This window comes from Rutilus rutilus, assembly GCF_951802725.1.
Source record: "Rutilus rutilus genome assembly, chromosome: 8".
Lineage (NCBI taxonomy): Eukaryota > Metazoa > Chordata > Actinopteri > Cypriniformes > Leuciscidae > Rutilus > Rutilus rutilus.
Genome location: NC_140222.1, coordinates 3,140,419 through 3,166,511, shown reverse-complemented (window position 1 = coordinate 3,166,511; position 26,093 = coordinate 3,140,419). Strand labels below are relative to the sequence as shown.

The following is a 26,093-nucleotide window of genomic DNA, read 5'->3' as shown; positions in this document are numbered from 1 at the left end:
ATTTTAAAAACATAAAAAATCTTACCGATCTAAAACTTTTGCCCAGTAGTATATATATATATATATATATATATATATATATATATATATATATATATATATATATTAAAGATTATTAAAGTATTTCTGATTCTGATTCTTTAACAAGTCTACTGTTGTGTATTTTCACAACAGAGGTTTGACTTTTTCTAGTAGGCCTATCACTCATTTAAATGGGAAGCTTTTTATATCTTGTATGTTATACCTTTTGTACCTGTCATTGTATTCATCGTTTTTATTGCTAATAAACAAACCACATCCATCCCCCGCACTTTTGAAAAGCTTGCTACGCCCCTGGGTGCGTACCCTTCGGGTGGCCATGGCGGTGCGGACCCTTCGGGTGGCCATGGCGGTGCGGACCCTTCGGGTGGCCATGGCGGTGATGTCCCCTCAGGAGACAACGGCGGTGCGGACCCTTCGGGTGGCCAGGGCGGTGATGTCCCCTCAGGCGACCACGGCGGTGCGGACCCTTCGGGTGGCCAGGGCGGTGATGTCCCCTCAGGAGACCACGGTGGTGCGGACCCTTCGGGTGGCCAGGGCGGTGATGTCCCCTCAGGAGACCACGGTGGTGCGGACCCTTTGGGTGGCCAGGGCGGTGATGTCCCCTCAGGAGACCACGGTGGTGCGGACCCTTCGGGTGGCCAGGGCGGTGATGTCCCCTCAGGAGACCACGGTGGTGCGGACCCTTTGGGTGGCCAGGGCGGTGATGTCCCCTCAGGAGACCACGGTGGTGCGGACCCTTCGGGTGGCCATGGTCCCTCGAGTGGCCAGGACGGAGGCATTGCCTGGACGCGGACGCGGACGAACAGGATTTTGAAAAGAGGGGGGGATATGTCCCCCCTGTCCACAAAGGAAATTACGCCCGTGAGTAAAAGGAATACCATTTTGTTATCTGCTTACCTTGTCATCCAAACTTTCAAACGCGCATCAGTGGCTCCAACTCCGAACTATGCTCTGAACTCTCTCTGAACTTCTCACACGCAACTGACGTATCAGGTGCAAGGTTTTCAACGAATCAACGATCAGAATATACTGCAGTGAAAATGCTGTAGGCAGATAGTCATCAACAGAAAATGAACGGATTGAGAGGGGGGGGGGGAATGGATTTTGGCGTGACATTTCTTGTGTGAGCGTGAGATTGATGCTGAAAGCGTGAGTGTCACGCCAGATGCGTGAGAGTTGGCAACCCTGAAAATAGGACATAGCAATAAACACAACAATAAACACAATCGAACAGGGCAAAACATAACAATTTAGCCAACTTAACCATGGTAGAACCCCAAAAATCAAGAAAAACTTGCAAATCACGTGGTCTCGCGCATCCAGTCGCTTCGCTTCTGAAATGCTCCTGGTGTGAGTTGGCACCGCGTGGAGGACAGAACAAAACCTCATCGTAGCTGTAATGCGCCGCAGATGTGTGGAGTGTAAATAAGGGGTCAAGGGTCTTGTCTTTTACCGCGGTCACACTAGACTTTGAGCATGCAAATTTTTCAGACACTGCAATGGTCGTGATATGACATCACAATGAAGCGTCTTTTTTATAAACATGAATTCAACATAAAAAATAGTAATACACTCAAAAAAACTCAAAAATATAAAATCTACTAAATTTTACTGCAGAAAATATTGCTCTTAATTCCGCCAAAAGGTCACGATGTATCGTATCAATCTTCTACTGGTCAATTCACAGCTCAGAGTTAACCAAGCTTGAACTTTGGAATTTTTCGCATGAGCTTGCGTCTCTGGTCTGACGCATTTGTATGCGTTTGAATGGAAGTCATTGGAATGAAAAGTGCAGTGTGACCATGCCTTTAGGATGGGGACTCCTTTGCATTTTGGCCCAGACCGGCCCACTATATGATCATAAACACCACCCATCTTTGCACACCCTTAATTGCATACCAACTCCTATTCATTAAAACCAAGAATGCCATGTAATGAGTGAGTATAGGAACGAGTGAGAGTTAACAGATGAAATAAGTAAAAATTTGACATTTATTAATACAGTTGAACTATACTCAACAGTGATGAATCCTGAAACAAGCTATAAGCTGCATTTGCATAGCAATACAAGTGTTTCTCACAGGATTTTTGGTAAAACTATGGTGGGTGGACCTCTGTCCTTTTTTTTGCATTTTAATGTTAAATTCATCAATCTGGTGCACTTTGAGAGTTCAAAATTAAAAGCTCCAACCCATATTCAGTGTGCCAATTAAACAAAGAAAAATTCAAACCTCTTTTAGTTACAGTGTCTATTTACATTACACCTACATAATAATGTTATAATATTAATCCAATGACAGTAATAGCCATATTTTGTAAAACAAATGCACTAAAAAATAAAGGAAACTTTCATAATTAGATTTGTACCAATTTCTATACTTGAAAGAGATAAGCACGTGATCTTTTATTTTGACACAAACTGCATCAAGCTTTTATTTTGGCGGAAAACATGGTTTACAAACGTGCCTCTCATTAAATTTCTAGTGAATTGCGATAATCGTCAACTGTGCAGATGTGGAAATAATCTGTAACTGGGTTATGGGTTCCTACACTCATGACATTGCCTAAGTGTTTTGAAAGTAGTTCTGCTTACCGCAGGCTCTACTCTCTCTCATCTCTCTCCTGATCCTCCTCACTATCATCATCATCACAGGAGCTGATGAAGGGCAGAAAACATATATTTTGACACAGTTTACAGCATCTGCTTTAAGGGCCTGGTTCTATTTTTTCACGCTATTTCTCTGCACATTCCTTGCGTTTCTTCATCTCGCTGACTATTTTGACAGATACACACTGACACTGCTGCACGCTCGCTCACTCGTTTAAAGCTGTGATTGGGCCAGCCCAGTGTCAATCAAGGAAAGAACCAATGTGCCGCTGATCTACGTGTTTCATGGGCTGGTCTGTCAGAAAAAAAAAACTAACACTGACTTTTTCTGACCAATGCATTACACCAGCACAAACCCAGCGCCGCCAATTAAGCAAAACAAAACAAAACGAATGGGCCGCCGATTTACAAATTTTATGGGCTGTTAAAAAATATAATAAAAATAAAAATAAAAAGTATGTATGAGTATGAGATGTATCGGCCCAAAAAGCACGTCGGCCCACCGGGAAAATGCCCGGTATGCCCAATGGCCGGTCCAGCCATGGTCTTTGGCTAATTTTAGCCATTTAGGCACTCATCCCTTCAGCATGGGTATTCTGTTCCCCATAGCACCCCCTAGGTTACACACCTTGAACTCCCTTTCGAAAGGTTACATCTCAGGTTATGCATGCAACCATGGCTCCCTGAGTAGGTGAATGAAACACTGTGTCTCTTTGCCATGCTTCAGGTATTCCTGCACACGTCTCCGTCTGACAAGAAGTGGATGACGTATTGCACAGGTGCCCTTTTTAAACACAACTGCAACAGTACTTACGCCATAGGCTGCAGCCTACCAATATCAAGTTCATTGTCGTGTTCAGAAGCCGGTCACGCCAGAGGCATTTCCCATAATGCCCTCTAGGGAATGCAGCGTCTCATTCCCCTTCTCGGGAAACCATGGTTACATGCGTAACCTGAGACGTTTTTTTCATGTAACGAAATCAGAAATGAGTCGTTTTCTGAGCTTGGTTTCATTAAAAGCTGTTTTTGGACTAACAAGGAAGTTTTGAGTTCTGAAACTTATAGTACAATGACCTCTTATATGTCAAAAGATCAAGGAAAACTTGTTTTTTAAATTCATAACCCCTTTAATGAAGCATACATTTTGTATCAAAGCTAAACTGAGTCATCTGTCTCTAAATTTTGTTTCAGTGACTACTTCTGGAAAAACAAAGCTGAACATTGTGCTGTGTGGAAACAATACAACACTCAAGAACTCAGTGTCTAAAATGTTTAGAGGAACAATAAATAAAAAAGTGAATAAACTTTTTCATCAGAAGAAGAGCAATGTGTGTGTGAAGATAGAGGAGAAGATTCATGGACGGCAGATTACTGTAATAGAGCTTCCAGCTCTCACTCGGCTCTCAGAGGAGGAAGAGATGCGGGAGACTCTCAACTGTGTGATTCTCTGTGATCCTGGAGTTCATCTTTTCATCCTCGTTACTCCTGTCGGTTCACTGACTAATGAAGACAAAGCAGAAATGGAGAAGATTAAAAGATTATTTAACTCCAGTGAGCACTTCATGATGCTTTTCACTACTGAACTCACGGTTGACAAAAGTGTGTCAGATTTTGTAACATCTGCAGAATCTCAGAGCATCATAAATCTCTATGGAAATGGGCACCATGTGATGGGGTTAAAGGACCAAAAAAACTCCGGACAGATCTCAGACCTGCTAGATTGTGTAGAGAAAATGAAGACTGAACCCTATTCACTTCAGATGTATATGAGAGCTCAAGAGAAGAGAGTCAGAGATAAACTAGAAGAGAAACTGGGTAATGAAATCAAAGAGTTGGAGAAGAAGATCAAGACACTGGGTGAGTGGATTCATTTACTTTTCTGAATAAAGCATATTTGTGAGAATGCAGTAATAGCATTCAGGTTTTTTGTATTTACTGTATTGAGGGGGTAAATTTATGTGAACCGATGATTCAGTGACTCCAAGGGCGTAGATTTGGTTTGAACATGGGGGGGGGGGGGGGGGGGGGGGGTGTTGAAGTTTGGGTATGCCTCCTGATATTGTGATCATGGTATAAATATTGGGGGGGTTGTAATGCATAGATTTAAATATTGGGAGGGTTATATACCAATGTAGCAGTTCTTATAATGGGATAAATTATTTTCAAGATTTATCTGAAAATGGAGGAAACCCACAATTTAAGATTTAAAATGCATCAGCTATTGAAGGTACCTTGATTGCCAAATTATTTTTATGCTGCCCTGATTAAACCTTAGGTGTGTTTATGTAATCAGGTATATCAATCTAAATGGAAGGAAAGTGTCATATCTCAATATGTCCCAGTTCAGGCAGCACTGGGAGATGTTGGACTGATAAATATTATTAATAGATAATCCTTGGTTACATTTAACCAATGGTTATAGTTAATATTTATTATATAATATTAAACGTTTGGAAGAATGTAGCGAAATTATGCAATTTGAAAGATTCCATGGTATGCTGCGCTGGTGTGCTCCCCAAAAAAAAAAAAAAACTGTCAGAAAGTCCATCCTAGAACGGAAAACGGGCAGCGGTTTCTGACGGACTGATATCATAGTTGCTACTTCTAGCAGACTGATGCAATAGCCAGTTCCAGCCGTGTTCTCCCTGATATTGTTCAATGTTGTGCATTCATGCAACAAATACCACAACACAACTTGATAACATCACATAACTTTCCTTACCATCCTGAGATTGTAAATGGATGTCACCTACTGCCTGACAAGTGCTATTAAAGTTTGACAAAGATATACTTCTCCTGTGCCTGATTCTCTTACCGGAATCACTGTCCATAATTGTCCGCCTACAGAACTGTAAATTAACAAAGGTTATCAGAGGTGCTACTCTGCAACAAAAACAGATAACAGGTTTAAAAGATAGATGACTAAAGGCTTAAATGCCTATTGGACATTTATGAATAAGGGGAAACTTAAGAGCTTTCAGATGCTTAAAGGAAATGATGTGCTAGAACCAAGACTTGTATACTGTAGGTATCTCCAATTGAGTTAGGGTTAGGTTTTTAACCTGTGCAACATGACATCATGACTTTGCGTAAACATACACGCCACTTTCAAGTCAAGTGGCGTGTTATCTATATGCATTTTGAGCTATCCGCGTGTATGTTCACGCCGAAACGAACCGTCATCTTCCGCGTGTATGTCTATGCCGTTAAATGTCAGAGTGATTTCGCGTGTATGTGTACGCCGTTAAATGTCCGAGCGAAACGGAGCAAAATGTATATCTACATCTGGGGAGCGATATTTTTTTCCTAGGATGGTAGGGGAAGACTCATAAATGGTATTAACCTCAGTGACGGGTAGGTTTAGGGACGGGGTTGGGGTAGGTCATATATACAGTAATGTAACGTTAAGTCAACGGCGTTGATAAACACGCTGAAAAGCGATTATGCGTGTTGATAGCACGCCAAAAATGGAAATACGAATTGGCGTGTCATAAATACGCCATTTCATGAGATCAGTCTGACCTGTGTGATCTTCCAAAGGGGCTGCAAGGTGACTTAAAATTAATTTAAAGGTGCCTTGTGTAATGTCCGCCAAAAATAAATAAATTCATACTCCACATTCCATACCAGATGGGGGCAGTATACCTCCAGAAAGTGAGTTGGTCTACTCTAGAGTAACAACCGAGAAACGGCATAGTCTCTATGCTCCGCCCCTACCTTCACAACGACCCTAGAGCCATAGCCGAATATGCCTGAAATATTGAAATATGACATCTTCAAGCTACTCCCCTTCAACTTCACCAGTGAATATGTTCATATTCGTTTTGTTCATAGTACATTTTTATTGTTAGTTTGAATTACATTAATTTGACAGACAGCATTCGCTGATGTTGACCAAGCTAGCGCCAACGTAACCAGGGCTGCCAACTCTCACGCATTCACCGTGAGACACACGCAATTGACACTTTTCACACGCTCTCGCCACACATCCATTTTCTCACGCACAGAAAAATCGCGAAGCAAAGAGGACACAGAGACCAACAGACTAGACAGAGCAGGTTAGTTATGATATAAAAAAAAATCTCAGCTCTTTTTATTTTTAAAATTTTATTACGCAATTCAAACAATAAATACCGTTTTGGCGCTTGTAAATGTTACACGACAGATCCCTAGCGCATGTGAACCTATCATCTCTACTAGCTAATAGTAAAAAAACACGAACACTGTTGAAAGATACAGTAGGCTACGACTTACCAAAATGTATTCCTCATACATAATATCGATCAATCATTGTTTTTTTATCAGCGTGAAGAGGTCAATAACATAGCTGGAGAACAATTATGTCAGATTTACCTCAGGAAAGCCATTTAATAAACATAATATAGGTCATGTAGTTGGCAAGAAAAAAAGAGCTATAGAGATTGTGCTATATATGTGTACTATATTACAATACTATATTTATGTACGTTATATATACACGTTTATCGAACAGCCTTCGATACATTTCTATGTTATAACTTCCCGAAAAAACTACACAAACATAAAACAAACTTCTAATGAAATACTAACAGCATCTTACTTACCAATCCAAAAGAAATGTTGCAAGTTCAGAGTCGAACCTCATTTCTTTCATGTCCATTAGTTGTCTCCAGCGATGGAAAGCAGTGCCAATGTTTACTCTGGTTCTGTTCCTTTTTTTTATCAGATTTTATTTGAATGTAGTAGTGGGCTGTAGGCTACTTTCCACACGATTGACATCAGGTTCAAGTACGCCCACAAGCCGTGCGAGTTATTCGTGTATTACATGTTTGACTGGTGGTTATGTTGCCCGCATACCGCCTCCCATGGCCAAAACTGGTATTACGACACCTGTCGGGCCGTGGCTAGTAATGCTAATGCTAATTCAGGTTGATATCTTTGCAGCACTATAACTTGTCATTTTTTTAATGACATCATCGCCCTTATTTCTTCTCATTCTTTTGATGCGTGTGTAGCTCATTTTTTGGATATTTTTACCTCAATTCTGACACCTTTAAATATATTAATATGATTCATGAATTTTATTATTAATACGTTAAATCAAAGCACCACCTCTCTCGTATGTATTCTGTGATTTGTTTTGGAGCAGCCCACTGATTTAATTGATTATTTTATTCACACAAACATTAATCAGTGAACATGAACAGAAGCTCAACCAAACCTGCTTGACGTGTGAGAACAAACTTCTTAAAGGACAACTCCGGTGAAAAATTAACCTAGCGGTAATTAATACATGGTTACCGAGTCGATCATTCCCTGGGATGCGTTTTCATGAAAATCGAATGTAAAGAGTTTTATCTTTAAAAACATTAGCTTATAACGCTAGTATATGGGGCACAGAGTAAGTAAAAGTAAATCGCTAGTTAATACCACTAACAAGGCTCAAAATAGCCTCACACTAACACGGTAGTATAATGAGGGTCCCTACATGCAAACCGAAGCATTGAGAACTTTGTAAGTGTACAGACAGTTTAATAAGAAGATACTTTATAAAGACAGTACATTACGCGTTTACAGACAGGATCCATCTTGGAAAACAGTCTTGACTAATCGAGCCGTGCTAAGTGAGCTGGTCGATAGGAATTACCTTTGTGAAATCTAACGTAGCACGGCGTTCGTGACTCGATTGTAGGGACCCTCATTATGCTACCGTGTTAGTGTGAGGCTATTTTGATCCTTGTTAGTGGTATTAACTAGCGATTTACTTTTACTTACTCTGTGCCCCATATACTAGCGTTATAAGCAAATCTGTTTTTAAAGATAAAACTCTTTACATTCGATTTTCATGAAAACGCATTCCAGGGAACGATCGACTCGGTAACCATGTGTTAATTACCCCTAGGTTCATTTTTCACCGGAGTTGTCCTTTAAGCTCAAACGTGCTGCGAAACACAGGAATGAACCTCATTGGTTCTTGCTGAAGCTCAAACGTGATGCGTAACACAAGAATGAACCTCATTGGTTCTTGCTTAAGCTCAAATGTGCTGAGTAACACGAGAATGAACCTCATTGGTTCCTGCTGAAGCTCAAACGTGCTGAGTAACACGAGAATGAATGACAGAATTTTTGTTTTTGAGTGAACTATCCTTTTAAATACAGCAGCAACTACTGCCGTTGGCAATCATGGTGCATTCAAGTAATCTCGTATCATATTGGTGAGTTGAACGCACTTGAACGCCACCACAATGTCATAAATACCAGTAGCAAGCTCTGGATTTTCTATAAGCCCCGATCTTTACAAGTTGTGGGCGTCACTGAGAAACATGGCGGAATACCACAATTCTTAAAGGTATTTAGCAGTGATTTTGTCAGGCTTTTCTATTTACAGCGCATTAAGCTAATTGCCTGCACAGAATATTATGGCATTATAATATAACAATGCATGCAACATGTAATGATAAAGTTGGCAGTGGCTTCATAAATTAAAAACATAAAAAAAATAAAAGTACACCTGATGCACATTTCTTCGTTCTTCTTTTTTTAACCTTACTGTATTTTTATGTATTTAATTAAGAAAAAGTACTCCACCAGCTTACGCCGACGAAAGTGACTTGAACACACCTGCCTTCATAAAACAACTTCCCACCTCGTACGCACGAACTTCCCAGGAGGACTTGAACAAACCATTAGTAGCTCCATCTGTGAGCGATTACAGATGGAGAGTGTCAGGGTTTGGGGTTGAGGAGATGAAGTGAGGACTCGCTTGGGTCTTTGGATGGGTTAATTAATTATATAAAAAATAAAACAAAACACACAACAAAAACTACCCCAAGGGGGAGGGGATAGTGATGTTACATATGACACTGAAGCTTCGATGCGCGTATCACATAAGCGACACAATTTGTAGTGAAGCCCCGTATCGAGGCGTGTATTGGTTTACTAGAGTCCAGGATCGATGACAAACGAAGCCTCACTTTCTGTCAAGTCACGTGCGCGTTTCGCTTTGGGTGTCAGAAGGCTCGAACTTCAGATCGTATTTAACGAGTCATTGTTGCCTCAGCTCAGTCTGGTTGATATTTACAATTATTGATATTGACATTTAATAACAGATGATCCTATCAGACAATGTCCTTATTCATTGTGTGTGTGTGTGTGTGTGTAGACATTTAGAGACATTAAATCTTATTGAATCATATAAGCATATAAGCATAAGCTATTATATTTTGTCACTTTAATGAGAAAATGAATTTATTTAATGAACAAATCAAACACAAACATGTAAGGCTTTTATTTGTACACATAACATTGAAACTATGGAGTGTGTTGTGGTTGCGTCATCTGCCAGAGCTTCTAACACAGGCTTCTGGCTGCTTTATTTTAAATAAGCACCAGATGGCGCTGTTCTCGGCGCTGTTCTCGACACTCTCGAAGCTTTGAATCTTTTCCCGGAACAGTCAGGGGAAAGCCTCAGTGATTCATGAGGCTTCATTTCCCCATCCCTAGGAGGGGATGACTTGACTTGACTTGACTTGACTTGACTTGACTTGACTTGACTTGACTTGACTTGACTTGACTTGACTGAAGCACACAGCAGGGAAACGACAAACCAGCACAGGACTGCAAACACAGGGAGAATAAATAGGGAGAGCAAACAAAGCAGGTAACGAGGGAGGACAGGTGGGGCAAATTAATCAATAATCAGGTAACAAGATGGGAGGGGCTAGACAATCAACAGAAGAGCAGCACATGGCACAAGGAAACACAGGACAAACCATGTGCTCACACCAAACATGACAACAACAAAAAACACAAGTACATGGCCAGTAAAGCAAATCACAAGCCACGTGTTCACACAAAATGAGCCATGAACGAGCAGCCAATGAAAACACTCATAAGCCACGTGTTCACACAAAACATGACAACATGCAAGCACACAGCTAGTGTAAAACACAAGCTGCATTCAACACAGCACAAGACTAAACATGACATGAAAGCACATGAAACAAGGCTCATGGACAAGACTAAACAGGAGTGTCAGAGCTCTGTCACAAAACCAAGAAATAGACAAGACAGAAGTGACAGAACCCTGACAAAGAGACTGACGAGAGAGGAACATACTAAAAATTGCAAACAAAATATATTCTCAACAACACTCAAATAATATAAAATTGAAATAAATAAATTATTTAAACAAATGAATATTTCATGTCCATTTATTTCTATATTTGGCAAAAAGCTGCATAATAGTAAAATAATGTACAGTCAGCTTCTGCTTCACACCAGATTCCTGATCATCCTGTTAGGGTTTAAATATCAAACAGAGATTTGTCGAGGTAGCTAGTCTTTACCTTAACCTGTTTTTACATAAGTTCACAATGATCAGATGGGGGAGGTTACAGCTTTTTTAAATTTACACTTTCAGCAAAGACATGAACGATTTTTAAAAGCACATTGTTAAATTTGTTTATTCCTGTGGCACAGTTCCAGAGGGTGTGAAGCTGAATCTGGTTCTGTGTGGGAGTGACAGAAGATTAAAATCCTTCATATCAAACCTGATCCTGAACCAGGGAGACAGAAGATCAGAGCTCAGCTCAGGGTGTGTGAGGAGAGACGTGGAGCTTCATGGACGTCTAGTGTCTCTGGTGGAGCTTCCAGCTCTGTTCAACACTCAGATCTCAGAGGAGGAAGTGATGCGTCAGACGCTCCGCTGTGTGTCTCTCTGTGATCCTGGAGTTCATGTGTTCCTCCTCATCATTCCTGATGCTCCACTTAATAATGAAGACCGAGCAGAAATGGAGAATATCCAGAAGATATTCAGCTCAAGAATCAACAAACACACCATGATCCTCATATGCCAGAATTCAGAAGACAGGACAGCAGAACTAAATGAAGAAACACAGTCTGTCATTGAGAGTTTTGGAGGACGACATCATTTCATTGGCCCCGACACACAAGTGTCCATGTTAATGGAGAAACTAGAGAAGATGGTTGAGGCAAATAGTGATGTTTGTTTCTCTACAGAGACATTGTTGGATGTACAGATGGAAAAACTGCAGAAATTTGAAGAAATGAAGAAGAGAATCCGTTCATTAGAGACTTGGTTTCAGACAAAAGGTAATGATCAGAAAATCTGCATGGATTAAACACTTTTCATGATCGCAAAAGTCTAAACAGATTAGTGAGATAAATCAATAACATTGAGTTCAGAAGAAATACTATGATTAGCACATGATGCTTCAGTATAAATTATATGTAATAATCTCTGTTGACCTGTATGATAAACAATCATCACTTGAAATTTATTATATTGTTTTAAATTTTTATTTGATCTATCTTTAGATTCCAGAGAAAGAGAAGATGATCTGAGGATTGTGCTGCTGGGAAAAACTGGAGCTGGGAAGAGTGCAACTGGAAACACCATCTTAGGAAGAGAAGCATTTATATCAGACACATCTCAAAAGTCTATTACTAAAGAGTGTCAGAGAGAAAGAGCTGAAATCAACGGCCGACACGTTACTGTAATCGACACTCCAGGAATGTTTGATACTAATCTTACTAATGAGGAAATCCAGAGAGAAATCAAGAACTGCATCTCCATGATCCTGCCCGGACCACATGTGTTTCTCCTACTGATACCAGTGGGACGATTCACTCAAGAGGAGGAAAAATCAGTAAAGCTTATTCAAGATACGTTTGGTGAAAACTCTTTAATGTACACAATTGTGCTCTTCACCAGAGGAGATGATCTGAAGAAAAAAACCATTGAACAGTGGCTTGGAAATCCTGAACCTGCACTTAAAAACCTTATTGATGAGTGTGGAAACAGATTCCATGCGTTCAATAATAATCAGCCTGGAGACCGAACACAGGTGACTGATCTACTGCAGAAGATAGATGACATGGTGAAAGCAAACGGAGACAGTTACTACTCATGTAAGATGTTCAGAGAGATGGAAAGAGAAATACAAGAGAAACAGATGAAGATTCAGACAGAAAGACTGGATCAACTGAACAGAGAGAAAGAAGAACTGATGAAGAAACACAAAGAAGAGAAAAAGAGGATGAAGATGATGATGGAGGAAGAAATACAAAATCAAAGAAAGAGAAGAGAAGAAGAATTTGGAGAAAGAGAAGAACGATATAAAAGAGACATTAAAGAAAGAGAGGAACTAAATAGAAAGATTCTAGAGGAGCTGAGAAGTGAACAACAGGAATTGAAGAGACAGAAACAAGAGGAAAGACAAAGAAGACAAGAAGAGGATGAGAGAAGAAAAAAAGAACAATATAAGAGAGACAATAAAGACATAGAGGATCATGAGAGAAAGATGCGAGAGGAGATGAAGGGAGAACAAGAGGAATGGGAGAGACAGAAACAAGAGGAAAGACGAAGAAAAGAAATACAAAATACAGACACACACCCTCAAGGTCAGATTTACAAATATGAGCAATACAGGCTGTGAAAATAAATCGTCTCGGTTACGTATGTAACCCTCGTTCCCTGAGTAGGGAACGGAGACGTTACGTCGGATGACGACGAATGGGGTTTCGCTTAGAAAGCCGATCATCTTTGAGTATATAAAACGAGCCAATGGCAATGAAATGCCATGGGTCTGCGGAATTTGCATAGCGTAATTCCGCCCTACCCTGGGGGTATATAAGGAAATGCGCGAGCAACATGCAGATATGTCTTCGCTGAGGAGCCGAGACTGAACTCAGGCATTCCAGCGGTACAGCGGAAGTGGCAGGGAGACGTAACGTCTCCGTTCCCTACTCAGGCAACGAGGGTTACATACGTAACCGAGACGTTCCCTTTCGTAGTCACTCCGAGTTACGTCGGATGACGACAAATGGGGTTTCCAGTGTAATCACGCCACCTCTCAACTGTCTTCCAGTGCCCTGTGTAAGTCTGAGCTCCCTGTCGTGAGACTGGCACGGACGAAGGACTCCTACTTAACACAGGAATACCAAGGTACACTGGGAAGCATATCTCAGTGGAAATATGCAATCATGCCCAGCCCGAAGGGGGGAACTTGGAATAAACATATGACCGCGAAGGGCTGCATATGGAGAATCACTGGGGTGTCCAGCCGCAGGTGGAATATTTCAACCCCAGGGGTGGCCAGGTGGCTTGCCAAGGGAAAGACACATGCTCAGAGAGGCTTACAGTGGAAATACACATGTGGGGATCGCCCGGAAGGGGAACCATGCACATGGAGGCACCTAGCCAAGCGCGAAAGCTGCCAGTGGCATAACTCTGGCGTTGACGTCGTCAGTGCTGGAGGAGACTCAGGGCTTATTAGGCTCACCTGAGGAGAATATCGCATGTATCCCGTCCGTGGAGAGGAATGGCGAGCAAGCGAAGACACCTGAGCAGAATATAGTACCGGCTAGTTGAAGCGAGTACATGAGAAGAAACTGGCTCTACTCGGAGATTGTAGAATCTCGCGAATGTGTTAGGTGTCGCCCAGCCTGCAGCTCTGCAGATGTCTGTTAGCGAGGCGCCATGCGCTAGAGCCCAAGAGGATGCCACACTCCGAGTGGAGTGGGCCGTCACACCAAGGGGGCATGGTCGACCCTGCTGCTGGTAAGCCAAAGCAATGGCGTCCACTATCCAGTGAGACAACCTTCGCTTGGAGAGAGCCTTTCCCTTCAGCTTCCCACCATGACAGACAAAGAGCTGGTCTGAGGTCCTGAAACACTGCGTTCTGTCAACATAAGCACGGAGGGCGCGTACTGGACAGAGCAGTGCCAAGGCTGGGTCTGCCTCCTCCAAGGGCAGCGCTTGCAGGTTCACCACCTGGTCTCGAAAGGGTGTGGTAGGAACCTTGGGCACGTATCCAGGCCGGGGTCTCAGGATCACGTGAGAGTTAGCCGGTCCGAATTCCAGGCACGCTTAGTCAACCGAAAATGCCTGCAGGTCCCCTACCCTCTTGATGGAGGCCAATGCAACCAGGAGCGCTGTCTTCATTGACAGGAACTTAAGCTCCACTGATTGCAGAGGCTCAAAGGGAGCACTCTGCAGGGCAGTTAAAACCACTGAGAGGTCCCAAGAGGGTACGAGGGAAGGACGAGGAGGATTCAGTCCCCTCGCTCGCCTCAGGAACCTGACGATCAGGTCGTGCTTTCCCAAGGACTTACCATCAACTGCGTTGTGATGTGCGGCAATGGCGGCAACATACACTTTCAGGGTGGAGGGAGACAGCCTTTGCTCCAACCCTTCTTGCAGGAAGGAAAGCACGACACTGATGGGGCATTTCGTGGGTTCTAGATGTTTAGAAGAACACCAGTTGACGAAGAGGTTCCACTTCAACGCATAGGCATGTCTCGTGGACGATGCTCTAGCAGAAGTGATGGTAGCCACCACCGCTGGTGGTAGGGTACTCAAACCTACCTCGTCCCATCCAGGAGCCACACGTGGAGGTTCCAAAGATCGGGACGAAGGTGCCATAAGGTGCCCCGTCCCTGAGAGGGGGTCCTTCCTCAGAGGAATTGGCCAGGGAGGTGCTGTCGCGAAGAGAGCTAGTTCTGGGAACCAGGTGCGGTTGCGCCAATACGGGGCAACCAATATTACCTGCTCCTCGTCCTCCCTGATCATGCGCAAAGTCTGCGCAAGAAAGCTCACTGGGGGAAACGCATACTTGCGGAGGCCCCACGGCCAGCTCTGCGCCAGTGCATCCGTGCCGAGCGTGCCCTCGGTCAGGGAATAAAACAGGTCACAGTGGGACGAGTAGTGGGAGGCAAACAGATCTACCTGTGCGTCCCCGAACTGATCCCAAATCAGTTAGACCGACTGGGGATGGAGTCTCCATTCTCCAGCGAGAGGCCGAAACCGAGACAGCTCGTCGGCCACCTGGTTCAGGTCTCCTGGGATATAAATGGCTCGAAGCGACCTCAGATGCTTCTGACTCCATATGAGGAGGTGGCGGGCGAGTTGCGACATACGGCAGGAGCGTAGACCACCTTGACGGTTGATGTACGCTACTGTGGCGGTATTGTCTGATCGGACTAGTACGTGTTGACCCTTGAGCAACGCACGGAAGCGGTGCAGGGCAAGGCGTACAGCCAGCAACTCGAGGCAATTGACATGCCAAAGGCGTTGGGGTCCTGTCCAGGAGCCCGTGGCAGCATGTCCATTGCACATGGCGCCCCAACCCGTGGTGGAGGCATCTGTCGACACAACAACTTGCCTGGAAACTCGTTCTAAGGGAACTCCGGCCCGTAGAAAATTGAGGTTCGACCACAGGGAGAAGGTCTGACGGCAGGTCGGAGTCACTGGGACTCGGAGCGTGCAGTGTTGTCATGCCCATCTTGGGACTCGATCGCGAAGCCAAAGCTGAAGCGGTCTCATATGAAGCAATCCGAGCGGCGTTACTGCGGCTGCCATATTCCCCAGGAGCCTCTGAAAAAGTTTCAGTGGAACCGCACTCTTGCCCTCGAACTGACGAAGGCAAGTCAGCAGTGACTGCGCGCGCTCGCTCGTAAGCTGCGCGCACATGGCGACCGAGTCGATCTCCATACCGACAAAAGAGATCCTCTGCATGGGGCAGAGTTTGCTCTTCTCCAAGTTGACCCGAAGGCCCAGACGAGCTAGGTGCCGGAGCATAAGGTCCCTGTGTTCGCAAACCTGGTCTCGAGGGAGAGCTAGGATCAGCCAGTCATCGAGATAGTTCAGGATGCGAACCCCGTTTTCTCGTAGGGGAACAAGGGCTGCCTCGGGGAACAAGGGGGACGAGAGTGGCGAGGCTTGTGAGCGGCGCACACTGTCATCCGAGAACTCTGTGTGCTCAGAGATGGGGGAGTGAGTTCTTTCTTAAACCACATTAGGGTGGTGCCCGTCGTGGGATGAGCAGCGGGAGTGGGACAACCAAGGATTCTCCCCCGGCCCTCCACCGGGGGAAGGAGCGGCCCTGCTACCGTCTCCTGAAAAGAACTCAAAGCCATCTCTGAGCAGCCCGTCTCAGGAGCGCCGCTTAGCCTGGCGTTTAGCGCGGGGCGGGAGAGGGCTGTGGCGCCTTCCTGTGGCTTCCTCCACGACGCGGCCCAGAAGCAGCTGGCAAGGGCACCCTCGGTGGCGAGCAGGCTGAGGCACCTGTGCCGACGACTGCGCTGCCGAAGCAGTGGGCCGCCAGTACAGGACATGTTTTAAAGGGGTCATATAATGGTACATGCACCTTTACAAGTTGATTGCACTGAAATGTCTGTTGGCAGTGCCTGTACACAACCATCCTATCATGATAAAAATCCATCCAGTGGTTTTGTTTTAATCTCCTTATATGTTTGACCATCTCTGAAATCAAGCCGTTCGATATTGTGACGTCATAAGATCGTACGCCCCTCCCGCTATTGTGATTGACAGCCGTGTTTCAACACAAGACCCGCCCTGAGCAAGCTGTGACAGCCGTCGTCATAGTAGTCCGCCATGTTGATATGCTGGAGTAGAATGGCGTCTAAGCGATTGTGGTGTTCTGTTCTTAGATGTAATAAGGAACACAGCAGTCATTTGGATGTTCCTAAATCCGAGCTGTTGAAGAAGCAGTGGCTGAGTTTTGTTTTTGAAGCTATATGCCCAAAGGATTGACGCGGGGATTCCCTCACGGGGATTCCCCACGATCGTCTGTGCTTTCATGTTTGCGCGAATCATTTCACACCAGACAGCTTCACAAACGAGAAAAAACGGATCGGTACCAACGTGTTCCTGCTGAACCTCCAGAAGATGTGAGTGTAATGTTTTATTAACCTTTATATTAGTATTTATATTAATCTTTGCGAAATTTGCAAACCTTGCTGCAGGCTTCAAGATGAATGCGTCTAAGGTTTATACTCAGGGTACATTACGGCATGTTTTCTATGTACGACGTTCTCAATATAATTCATAATCCCACGTTTATAACGAATAACACGTGGTTATTGTGTTAGATAAGGTCAGAGAATGTCTAATACGGTGTACCCACAGAACAGAGGGGCGGGGTGAGCAAAGCTCATTATCATTTAAAGACACATGCACTGAAACGGCGTGCTGAAAACAGAGCTGTTTTTGACCAGGTAAAATTAGTGTTTTCTTACAATACTAATGAGAATTTTTAATTAAAGTATATTACAAACTTTTAATTTAGACCCTAAAGAATCATATTAGCTTGTACAAAAATGGCATTATATGACCCCTTTAAAGCCTTAGTCTGTCCTCGAGTGCACCGCCGAAGAGGCCAGCCTGGGATATGGGGGTGTCGAGGAACCGAGTCCGCTCGGCCCCACGCATATCGGCCAGGTTGAGCCACAGGTGGACATCACCTGACCCAGCGAGTGTGCGGTCACCTTCGTCGCCCGGAGAGCGAGGTCGGTGGCCGCACGCAACTCATCAAAGAGTGCTGGGTCAGTCCTCCCCACGTGCATGTCACGTAACATCTGGGCCTGGTAGACCTGCAGAGTCGCCATGGCATGCAGTGAGGAGGCCACCAGCCCCGCAGCTCTATAGGCCTTCGCCACGAGAGTGGAGGAGAACCTACAGGCCTTGGAGGGGTGCTTAGGATCACCGCGGGAAGAAGCACTCTGTGGACACAGTTGCATCGCAACAGAGCGTTCAACCTGGGGAACCCCAGTGTACCCTTTGGCGGCCGCCTGATCGAGAGGCTCTTTCGGAACACTCACAGGTTGCACAGTGCTAGAGGGAGGTGCGGAGCGTGGAATAGTCGGCGCTTTGTTCCACACCGTAACCCTCAGGTCACCCTGGCCGCCAGCCAAAGTACCAGCTCTCGTGGAGCTCGTAGATCGGGGTGCGGGTGAGGGGACTCTACCACGAAGGTCATTGAGTCTCGACCGCAACCGTGCGATGGGCATGTTCCCGCAGTTGGAACATGACTCATCCACAAACGCTGCCTTAGCGTGTTCAACACCCAGACACACAAGACAGCGATTGTGTCCATCAGAGTCAGAAATGTATAGACCGCAACCAGAAGTGCACGGGCGAGGCATCTTTAAAAAGACGTGCCGCGTGCAAGCTCTTTTGTGAAAGGAGATTTCTCCGCAAGTGTCTAAGCGACCAGGGAGTTGAACACACAAACTCTGGCAAATCACTGCACAGATAAGCAGGGAATGTGCACTCGCTGGAACTCGCTGTCACACCAACACTTGGAGAAGGGAGTGAAGAGATGAACTCAGTATTGGCTGTGGAGTGAAGAATCAACTTGGCTCCAAAGCGGATTGGGGATCGGGGTTTATGACTCAAAAAAACATTGGGAACTACTGTGATACACTTTTGCAATTAGTTTAAATTTTAGGTTTGATTTTAACACTTGTTGCTCAGAGCCACAAATTTAATCAGTTGTTGTTAATCTTTAAACTCTTGTCTTTTTCAGATGATGAAGATTCAGGATGTTTGAGAATCTTGCTGTTTGGGAGGAGAGGAAATGGAAAGAGCGCCACAGGAAACACTATCCTCGGAAACAACGAGTTTCACAGTAAAGCCAGTTCGCAGTTGGTGACCACTACTTGTCAAATGGGAGATTGTGAAGTTGATGTTGGTAAAGTCAAATCAGTAGCTGTTGTTGATACTCCAGGACTCCTTGACACTTCACTATCAAAAGAAAGGGCAATGGAAGAAATAGTGAAGAGTGTTTCACTGTCCGCACCTGGACCTCATGTGTTCATCATTGTGTTGAGTTTGGGAAGAATCACTCAAGAGAAGCAAGACACTTTAGACATGATAAAGATGATCTTTGGCCCAAAAGCAGCAGAGTTCAGCATTGTTCTCTTCACTAGAGGAGATGAACTGAAAGAACAGACAATAGAAGAATATGTAGAGACAAGTAAAAACGATGAACTCAAGAAACTGATAGGAGAATGTGGAAACAGATTCCTGGCTTTTAACAACACAGAAACACAAGACCAGAAGCAAGTTACTGAACTGATAAAGAAGATAGAAGAGGTGAAGAAATCTAATGAGGGCCGATATTTCACTACTGAGATGTTTGAGGCAGCGATCTCCATTGAAAAGAGAAAAGAAATGCTAGAAGAGAATAAAATAAAAAATCAGGCTCAAGTTGAAGAATTAGAAGCCAAATATAAGATGGAAGTCAAAAGCATGACAAAGAAACTGGAGGAGAAGAAACTAAAGATAGATGAGGAGAGAGAGAGGCTGGAGAACAAGTTCAGAGGACAAGAGGAAACACTGAGGAAAGAGTTTGAGGAGAAAGAAAAATCAGAGCAGAAGAAACAAGAGGAGGAAGATCGGGAACGATCAAAAGAGGAAGAACAGCGAAGAGCTGAATATGATCAAACAATAGATGAGATGGAGAGAGAGAATGAAAATCAGAGATTACAGTGTGATAAACAGCAAAAGGAAAGAGAAGAGGAAAACAAAAAGAGAGAAGAAGAATATAAACAAGATCAAGAAAAGCTGAAAACTAAGCAGGAACACTTCATGGCAGAGTTAAGAAGAAAACAGGAAGAGGAAATAAAAGAGAAAGATTTAGAGGAACAAATGAAGAAGGAACAAGAAGAGGAAGAGAGAGAAGAATGGATGAGAAAAATAAAAGAGAATGAAGATGATGAAGAGATTCAAGAGAAAATTAAACGACAGCAGAGAGAATGGGAGGAAGAGAAGAAACAACAGATGAGAGAACGAGAGGAAGAGGAAAAAAAGAGAAAAGAGAAACACAAGGAACAGCTGAGAGAAAAACAGGAAGAACTGCAGAAAATTAGAAACAAATATGAAAGTGAGAGAGAAGAAAAAAAGATGATAGAGGACGAGAGACAGAAACATATAAAAGAGAGAGAAGAAAAAGAGAGGGAATATGAAGAAGAGAGAAATGAAATGAAAAGACGTTATGAGCAGCTGGAGCAAGAGAGAAAAGAGGAGTGGGAGAGGAGAAAACGAGAGGATGAAGAGAGACGAGGGGAGAAGAGAAAGAGATGGGAGAAAATGATGGAAGATCTGAAACGAGAGCTAGAAGAAGAGATCAAGAGAAGAGAAGGAGAGGAGAGAGAAATAATAGAAAGAGAGGAAAAAGAGTGTGATGAAATGAAACAAAAATATAAAGAGGAAATAGAGAAGATGAAGGAGAAACATGAAGAGGAAGCCAGAAAACAAGAAGAAGAATTGAATAAATTCAGTGAGAGAAAAGATCAGCAGGTTCAGGAGTTCAAGGAGAAAATTGAAAAACAATATGAACTGAAAAAGAAACAAGAACAACGGTGTCATGTCATGTGAAACAGTTTTAAAAATTATTGATGAGCCAAAAAATTGGCACTTGCATTCTGTAGTTTATGTGAATTGGCTTTCTGTATTTCTCTTAATCAGGGTTCTTCAGATCTGCTCATGTCCTGCAGTGTTTAATCATAACCCTGCACTTCTACACCCGCCGCTCATTAAAGTCTCCCTGTAGTCGACCATTTTATCCCTTAAAACTCATCTTTGATCATCAAAATGACATATTTAAATGTTTTTTCCTGTGAAAAAAATTCTTCATGCCTTAAAATATCTTGAATTTAACTTGACACCTCTGCCTCATTTAGTATACGCGGTTCTATGAATATGCAAATGAGCCCCGCCTCCACTTACAGCAGCTCACATTTTTACTGTTTTTAACTTAATTGTAGTAAACACTGCACAATGGCAAGTGGACATATTGGTATAATTCAGTCAAATATGTTTGAACGTTGAATTATGTATCACTCTTTACAACGTCAGACACATAACTTAAGTAATATGATAAGCCTTTTGCTTGATTATGTTATCAAACCGCTAATAATCTTTTGCTAAAATTATGCAAACCATGTTTCCATTCGTTTCTGGCAAAACACTGCAATGGAGAAGTGGTTACTATAATTATGAAATCTCACAATAAACAGAACATAAAGGACCACTGACATTTAAACAAGTTTAACATGTACAATATTTGAATTATGGAGATTATTAAAGGTGGTCTGATGGATGACATAGAGTAGGGCTGGGACACTAAATCAATGCTTAGCGATTCTTCAAACGATTCATGGATCGATTCTGATATTTTCAGTATGCATCACGAGTCTCTTTCCAATTGATTGAGCTTAGTTTTTAGGTTTTCCAGATGCCGCTGCGTGCTTTAGAAAACAGCCATTCTCTGCTTGTTTCCAATTCCTTACACACACTGCTTGAACCTTCCATTAAATAATCCTTCATAAAGTTCGAAAACATTCAAGCAAATTACAAGGGTGTTCGCAGTTATTCAATTTAATCATATAATCACTTATCATACATTTTAAACATTTAATCATTTATAATACCACTTGTTTTTCTAGCTCTTAGAATGCTTGCTTTTGTTGTTTAATCTCATGATTGTGTGGTCTCAATGGATGTTGGTCTTCATAAGTATATATAAGAGAATGTCTCCATTTAAAGGTTTTTAACGTCACAGGACGATGTTGTGAATCAGGAATTTTCTGTATCACAAAATGTACTAATGTACTATTCTCCTATCTCTCCATTTTTTTTTCTGTATCTTACTAAAGGGCTAGGGTCCCTTTTAAGACAATGCAATTTGCAAGACCTGTTTCCTGTCAGAGGCGAAGAACTGGAAACAAGAACTATCTGCTTGCCTAATACCCATATACTATATAAAGATCTAGAGACTTATTTTGCTTCTTTTCTTCTACTCTGTTCTCTCTATTGATTGACAATAAAGAACATTGATATTCTCCACCTCAGGCTTTTGTCTCTTCCTTCGAACTGGTCCAACATGTGGAAAGATGGGTTTTAGAGAGGCTGATGCAGTTTGCCTACTTATACGATGCCCTAAAAGTATATGGCCAGCATGGCCTTCTCTGCTCAGAATCACTGACATGCGCTTTAATATTATTATTTTTTTCATGAATGAGTTTTAAATTATTCCCAATAGTCCATTCTCTTAATTTCATAACTTTTCTCTTGTTTCAGCCATCATGTGTTGCCAGGGTCAAAGCTAAAATCTGCCTTGAGGACTTCAGAATCAATAGTGCGAGTGCCTGTAAAATAAATGGCAATGAAACTGTTGCTTTAACCAATCAGATAATCAGATTTAATCAGCCAATCAGGTTTCGATTTGACTGCAACGGGGCCATCTAGCAGGCGTCCAATAACGTCAGCATTTTCACGTCCTTTGATTGGATGGTCAGAGCGCGCACTATTACTGGTAGTCTGAGCCAGCCAACCACATCTGTAGCAAACCGCATAAACTAAAACATATTCCTGTAGATTTAATAGTTTTTCTACCCACAAATTAATACTTCTCTCCCTCCTCGACCCCCAGCAGTTTCAAACCTACCGGTGAAAAAATCATTTATTCAGACTATCAAACTTAACGCAGAATCATGAAACACTATTCGATCTGTCCCGGGGAAAAACAGAACTGACTGTAATGTGTGCCATGATGACCTGCTGATCTCATTGATATCCTTCTAAAAATTCAGTGTGAGAGAAGGGGTCAGCTGTGCACATCGTCATGTTTTACAGTGACTGTCTTAAACTGCAATTTCACAACAATTATAAAGAGTCTGTGTGATGCAACGCCCTGTTATACTGTGTTTGTGTATAATATTGATGGTTTCTATAGCCTTGGAGTCATTATGATGGTATTAAGAGGTGGATTAATTCAGGTACGACACCACTGAAGGCCTAGATTTCTTAACAGTCCAATTAACAATTAAGTCACTTTCATTTTAGACGCAATGACTGTTTTTGTTCTGTTTCAGAAGCGAAAATAGTTCCAAACTAAGATCACAGCAGAACCATCTCACAGGAACACTCAGCCTCTCCCTCACGCATATTGATCAAAATCAATTGACGCGATAGTAAAAGGTCGGAAGACCGAAGTTTCAAGTGGAGCATTTGGAGATTTTTTCTCCTGAATTACCGCGGGGTGTGAATTGTACTAAAAAAAAACGTTGCCTTATCTGAAAAGCGTTCCACATATTCAGTTGACATAAACCACACTTTCAATAAATGAAAAAAAGTGATGAAATGTTTTCTGTGTTGACACAAATCTTGTGCGATGTCCTAAACTGCCAAAATAATCACACAATGCAGGGGTGTCAGACAGGGGGTAATAGTGGAACTGAGTAACAGGGGCCCTCGGCGAAGAGAGATAAACTGCACTTCTACAGAATTGTAAAAATCCCCCCAGTCATTCTAGAATGATTCATTCTTTCCAAATAGTGCTATTCAAGTCATCTGGTGAAATTGTTTTCATATCGCAGAAAAATAAAATATCGCTGTAATGGAAAAATTAGATTTTCATTGATCCTCAGTAGATATTACAAAGCAATGTGAGTCACATGTTTATTTTGTTTGTAGTGTGGTGTGGACGGGACATTTCTGTACAGGGGACTGTGCGGCGGTGCTGACTGCGTTATTTTTTTTATTTTTTTTAATTGATCAAATGGTGAGTGAGACACTGACAGGAAGAACCAGGCAGCCTTTATACTGATTTCAAGGTCTTCAATTCATCAGGGCTTCTTTCCGCCACGTATTCCACAGATAAAGGACTCATTGCTGCTAGCTTTGATTTATCACTAGCTGACCCTTAAGACCACCCAAACTAGATGACCTCTGGCCTCAGATATAGAGATATCTGATATGTAGGCTGTTTGTATGGTCCTCGAATGTGTTGGAATATTTCACCAGTATCAGCCCTCTCACAGTTTGTATCACTCCGCTTGTCTGTGTTTGCGCAACTTCCATCATTCATCCAGTAGGTGGTGACAAGTGACTGACTTTATGAGTGAACAATTGAAATTTAATTGAACTGATTAGTGCCAAAAACATTGATTAACTCAAGAAAGAAACAAGTTGCTGAAACCAATCTTTAATGCTAATATATAAATTGCTAATTTGCCTCTGGACACAAAAAGATTGCACTGGTGTTTGATTGAAATGTAACATCTATGCAAAATAATCCTTGAAAGATTTCTCATTTAAGACCGTTTCTGTTTGGAATATGTGATTGTGTATTGTCAACAATAATAGAAACATTCTGCATTTCCATTTTGTACTGTGGATCATTCATTAAAACATTTATCCTCATTCTCGTGTTTAAGAATATGTTATCTGCTTGACAAATCATTTATGCTACTGCCCACTGGCATGCTTTTAAAACTATTGTTATAAAAAAAAATGTTGGCCTTCAAACACCTTAAAATGCACATATATGTATGTCCGAGAAATCCAAATTTTCTCGGGAGAGCATGCCCCCAAACCAACCTAACTACCTCACATTTGAACACGGGTGTCTGTGTGGTAATGTGGGCTGGAATTTATGAACCAGTCTTCCCATTATTCTCTGTATCGAATCAAGTTAGCTTATTACCCACTAGGGGTGTGAACCGACACTGGTCTCATGGTTCGTTTCGATTACGATTGTCATGACATCGATTTAGTTCAATTCGATATCACGATGCATCGCAATGCACCGCATCCTCAATTTAAAATTTTAGCTCAAAAGTGATGAGTGCGTGCGTGTGCTCGCCTGTTTGGGAAGTCGCAGTGACAGAAACAGTGACATTCCAGTTTAAGTTTCAAGGGAGGTTTATGCCATTAAAGGAGAACTCCGGTCAATTTTAACATTGAGCTAATTTTTTTGTAAATTTGGAGTGCTGTTAATACAGAGAACAACGACAAAAATCGGTGTTGCCTACACCGTGTTATCCTCTTTTTAAAATTTGCACCCTGTTGACTTCAGTGGGGCAAGTTTTAAACCTGCTTTTAGCCTCTTAACATCCTTCATGTGTCATTACAAGTGCACAGGTCATGTGAGTGATTCCTTCAGAGTGAACACGGGTGAATCTGACTGCAGTAGATGTGAAAGATATAAATAAAAGTGTTGTTAATTCAGCCAGCGCACATACCTGTATTTACTTCCTGTTTTCGGTCGAAGTCCAAAGTAGTCGATTGTCGAGTTCACGCTCGTGATCATAGGTAACTAATCCTATGCGCGTGAACTCGACAATCGACTACTGTGGACTTCGACCGAAAACAGGAAGTAAATACAGGTATGTGCGCTGGCTGAATTAACGTCACTTTTATTGATATCTTTCAATTCTACTGCAGTCAGATTCACCCGTGTTCACTCTGAAGGAATCACTCACATGACCTGTGCACTTGTAATGACACATGAAGGATGTTAAAGTCCATCTTTCAAGTTGAAGATCCCTGTGAATGAACGTGTAGATAAATAGTGTAGGAACTCGATTTGCGTGAAGAAATTAATCATAAATGTGCATGAAAAAAGTTTTTAAAAAGAAAGTGTGAGTAAAATTACTTCCGCTGTCAAAAACGCTCTGATCGGAAGTGACGCAACGGCCGGTAAATCTCATCTCTTCGTAATGGAGTCAGACAGTGAAGAGGTTGCAGTAGGGGTTAATGTAAACTCTTACGATGGGCCATTGCCGTATAATTATGAGCCACCTAGGCAAGAGAGGGGTCAGGCAGAGTTAAGGGGAAGGGTAAATGGACAGA

At 42.6% G+C, this 26,093-nt stretch overlaps 1 protein-coding gene across 1 annotated transcript in view; it reads left to right on the top strand.

Annotated features, from left to right (window-relative positions):
- Window positions 1-22,339, top strand: part of LOC311295718 (uncharacterized protein) — a 58,125-nt gene extending 35,786 nt beyond the window's left edge. The window contains exons 4-7 of the mRNA XM_084417208.1: window positions 3,842-4,507; window positions 11,111-11,743; window positions 11,969-13,054; window positions 18,982-22,339. Of these exons, the coding sequence (XP_084273334.1) occupies window positions 3,842-4,507; window positions 11,111-11,743; window positions 11,969-13,054; window positions 18,982-20,834 (4,238 nt within the window). The 3' untranslated portion in view covers window positions 20,835-22,339. The remainder of the gene's footprint in view (window positions 1-3,841; window positions 4,508-11,110; window positions 11,744-11,968; window positions 13,055-18,981) is intronic.
- The last annotated feature ends 3,754 nt before the right edge of the window (window positions 22,340-26,093 follow it).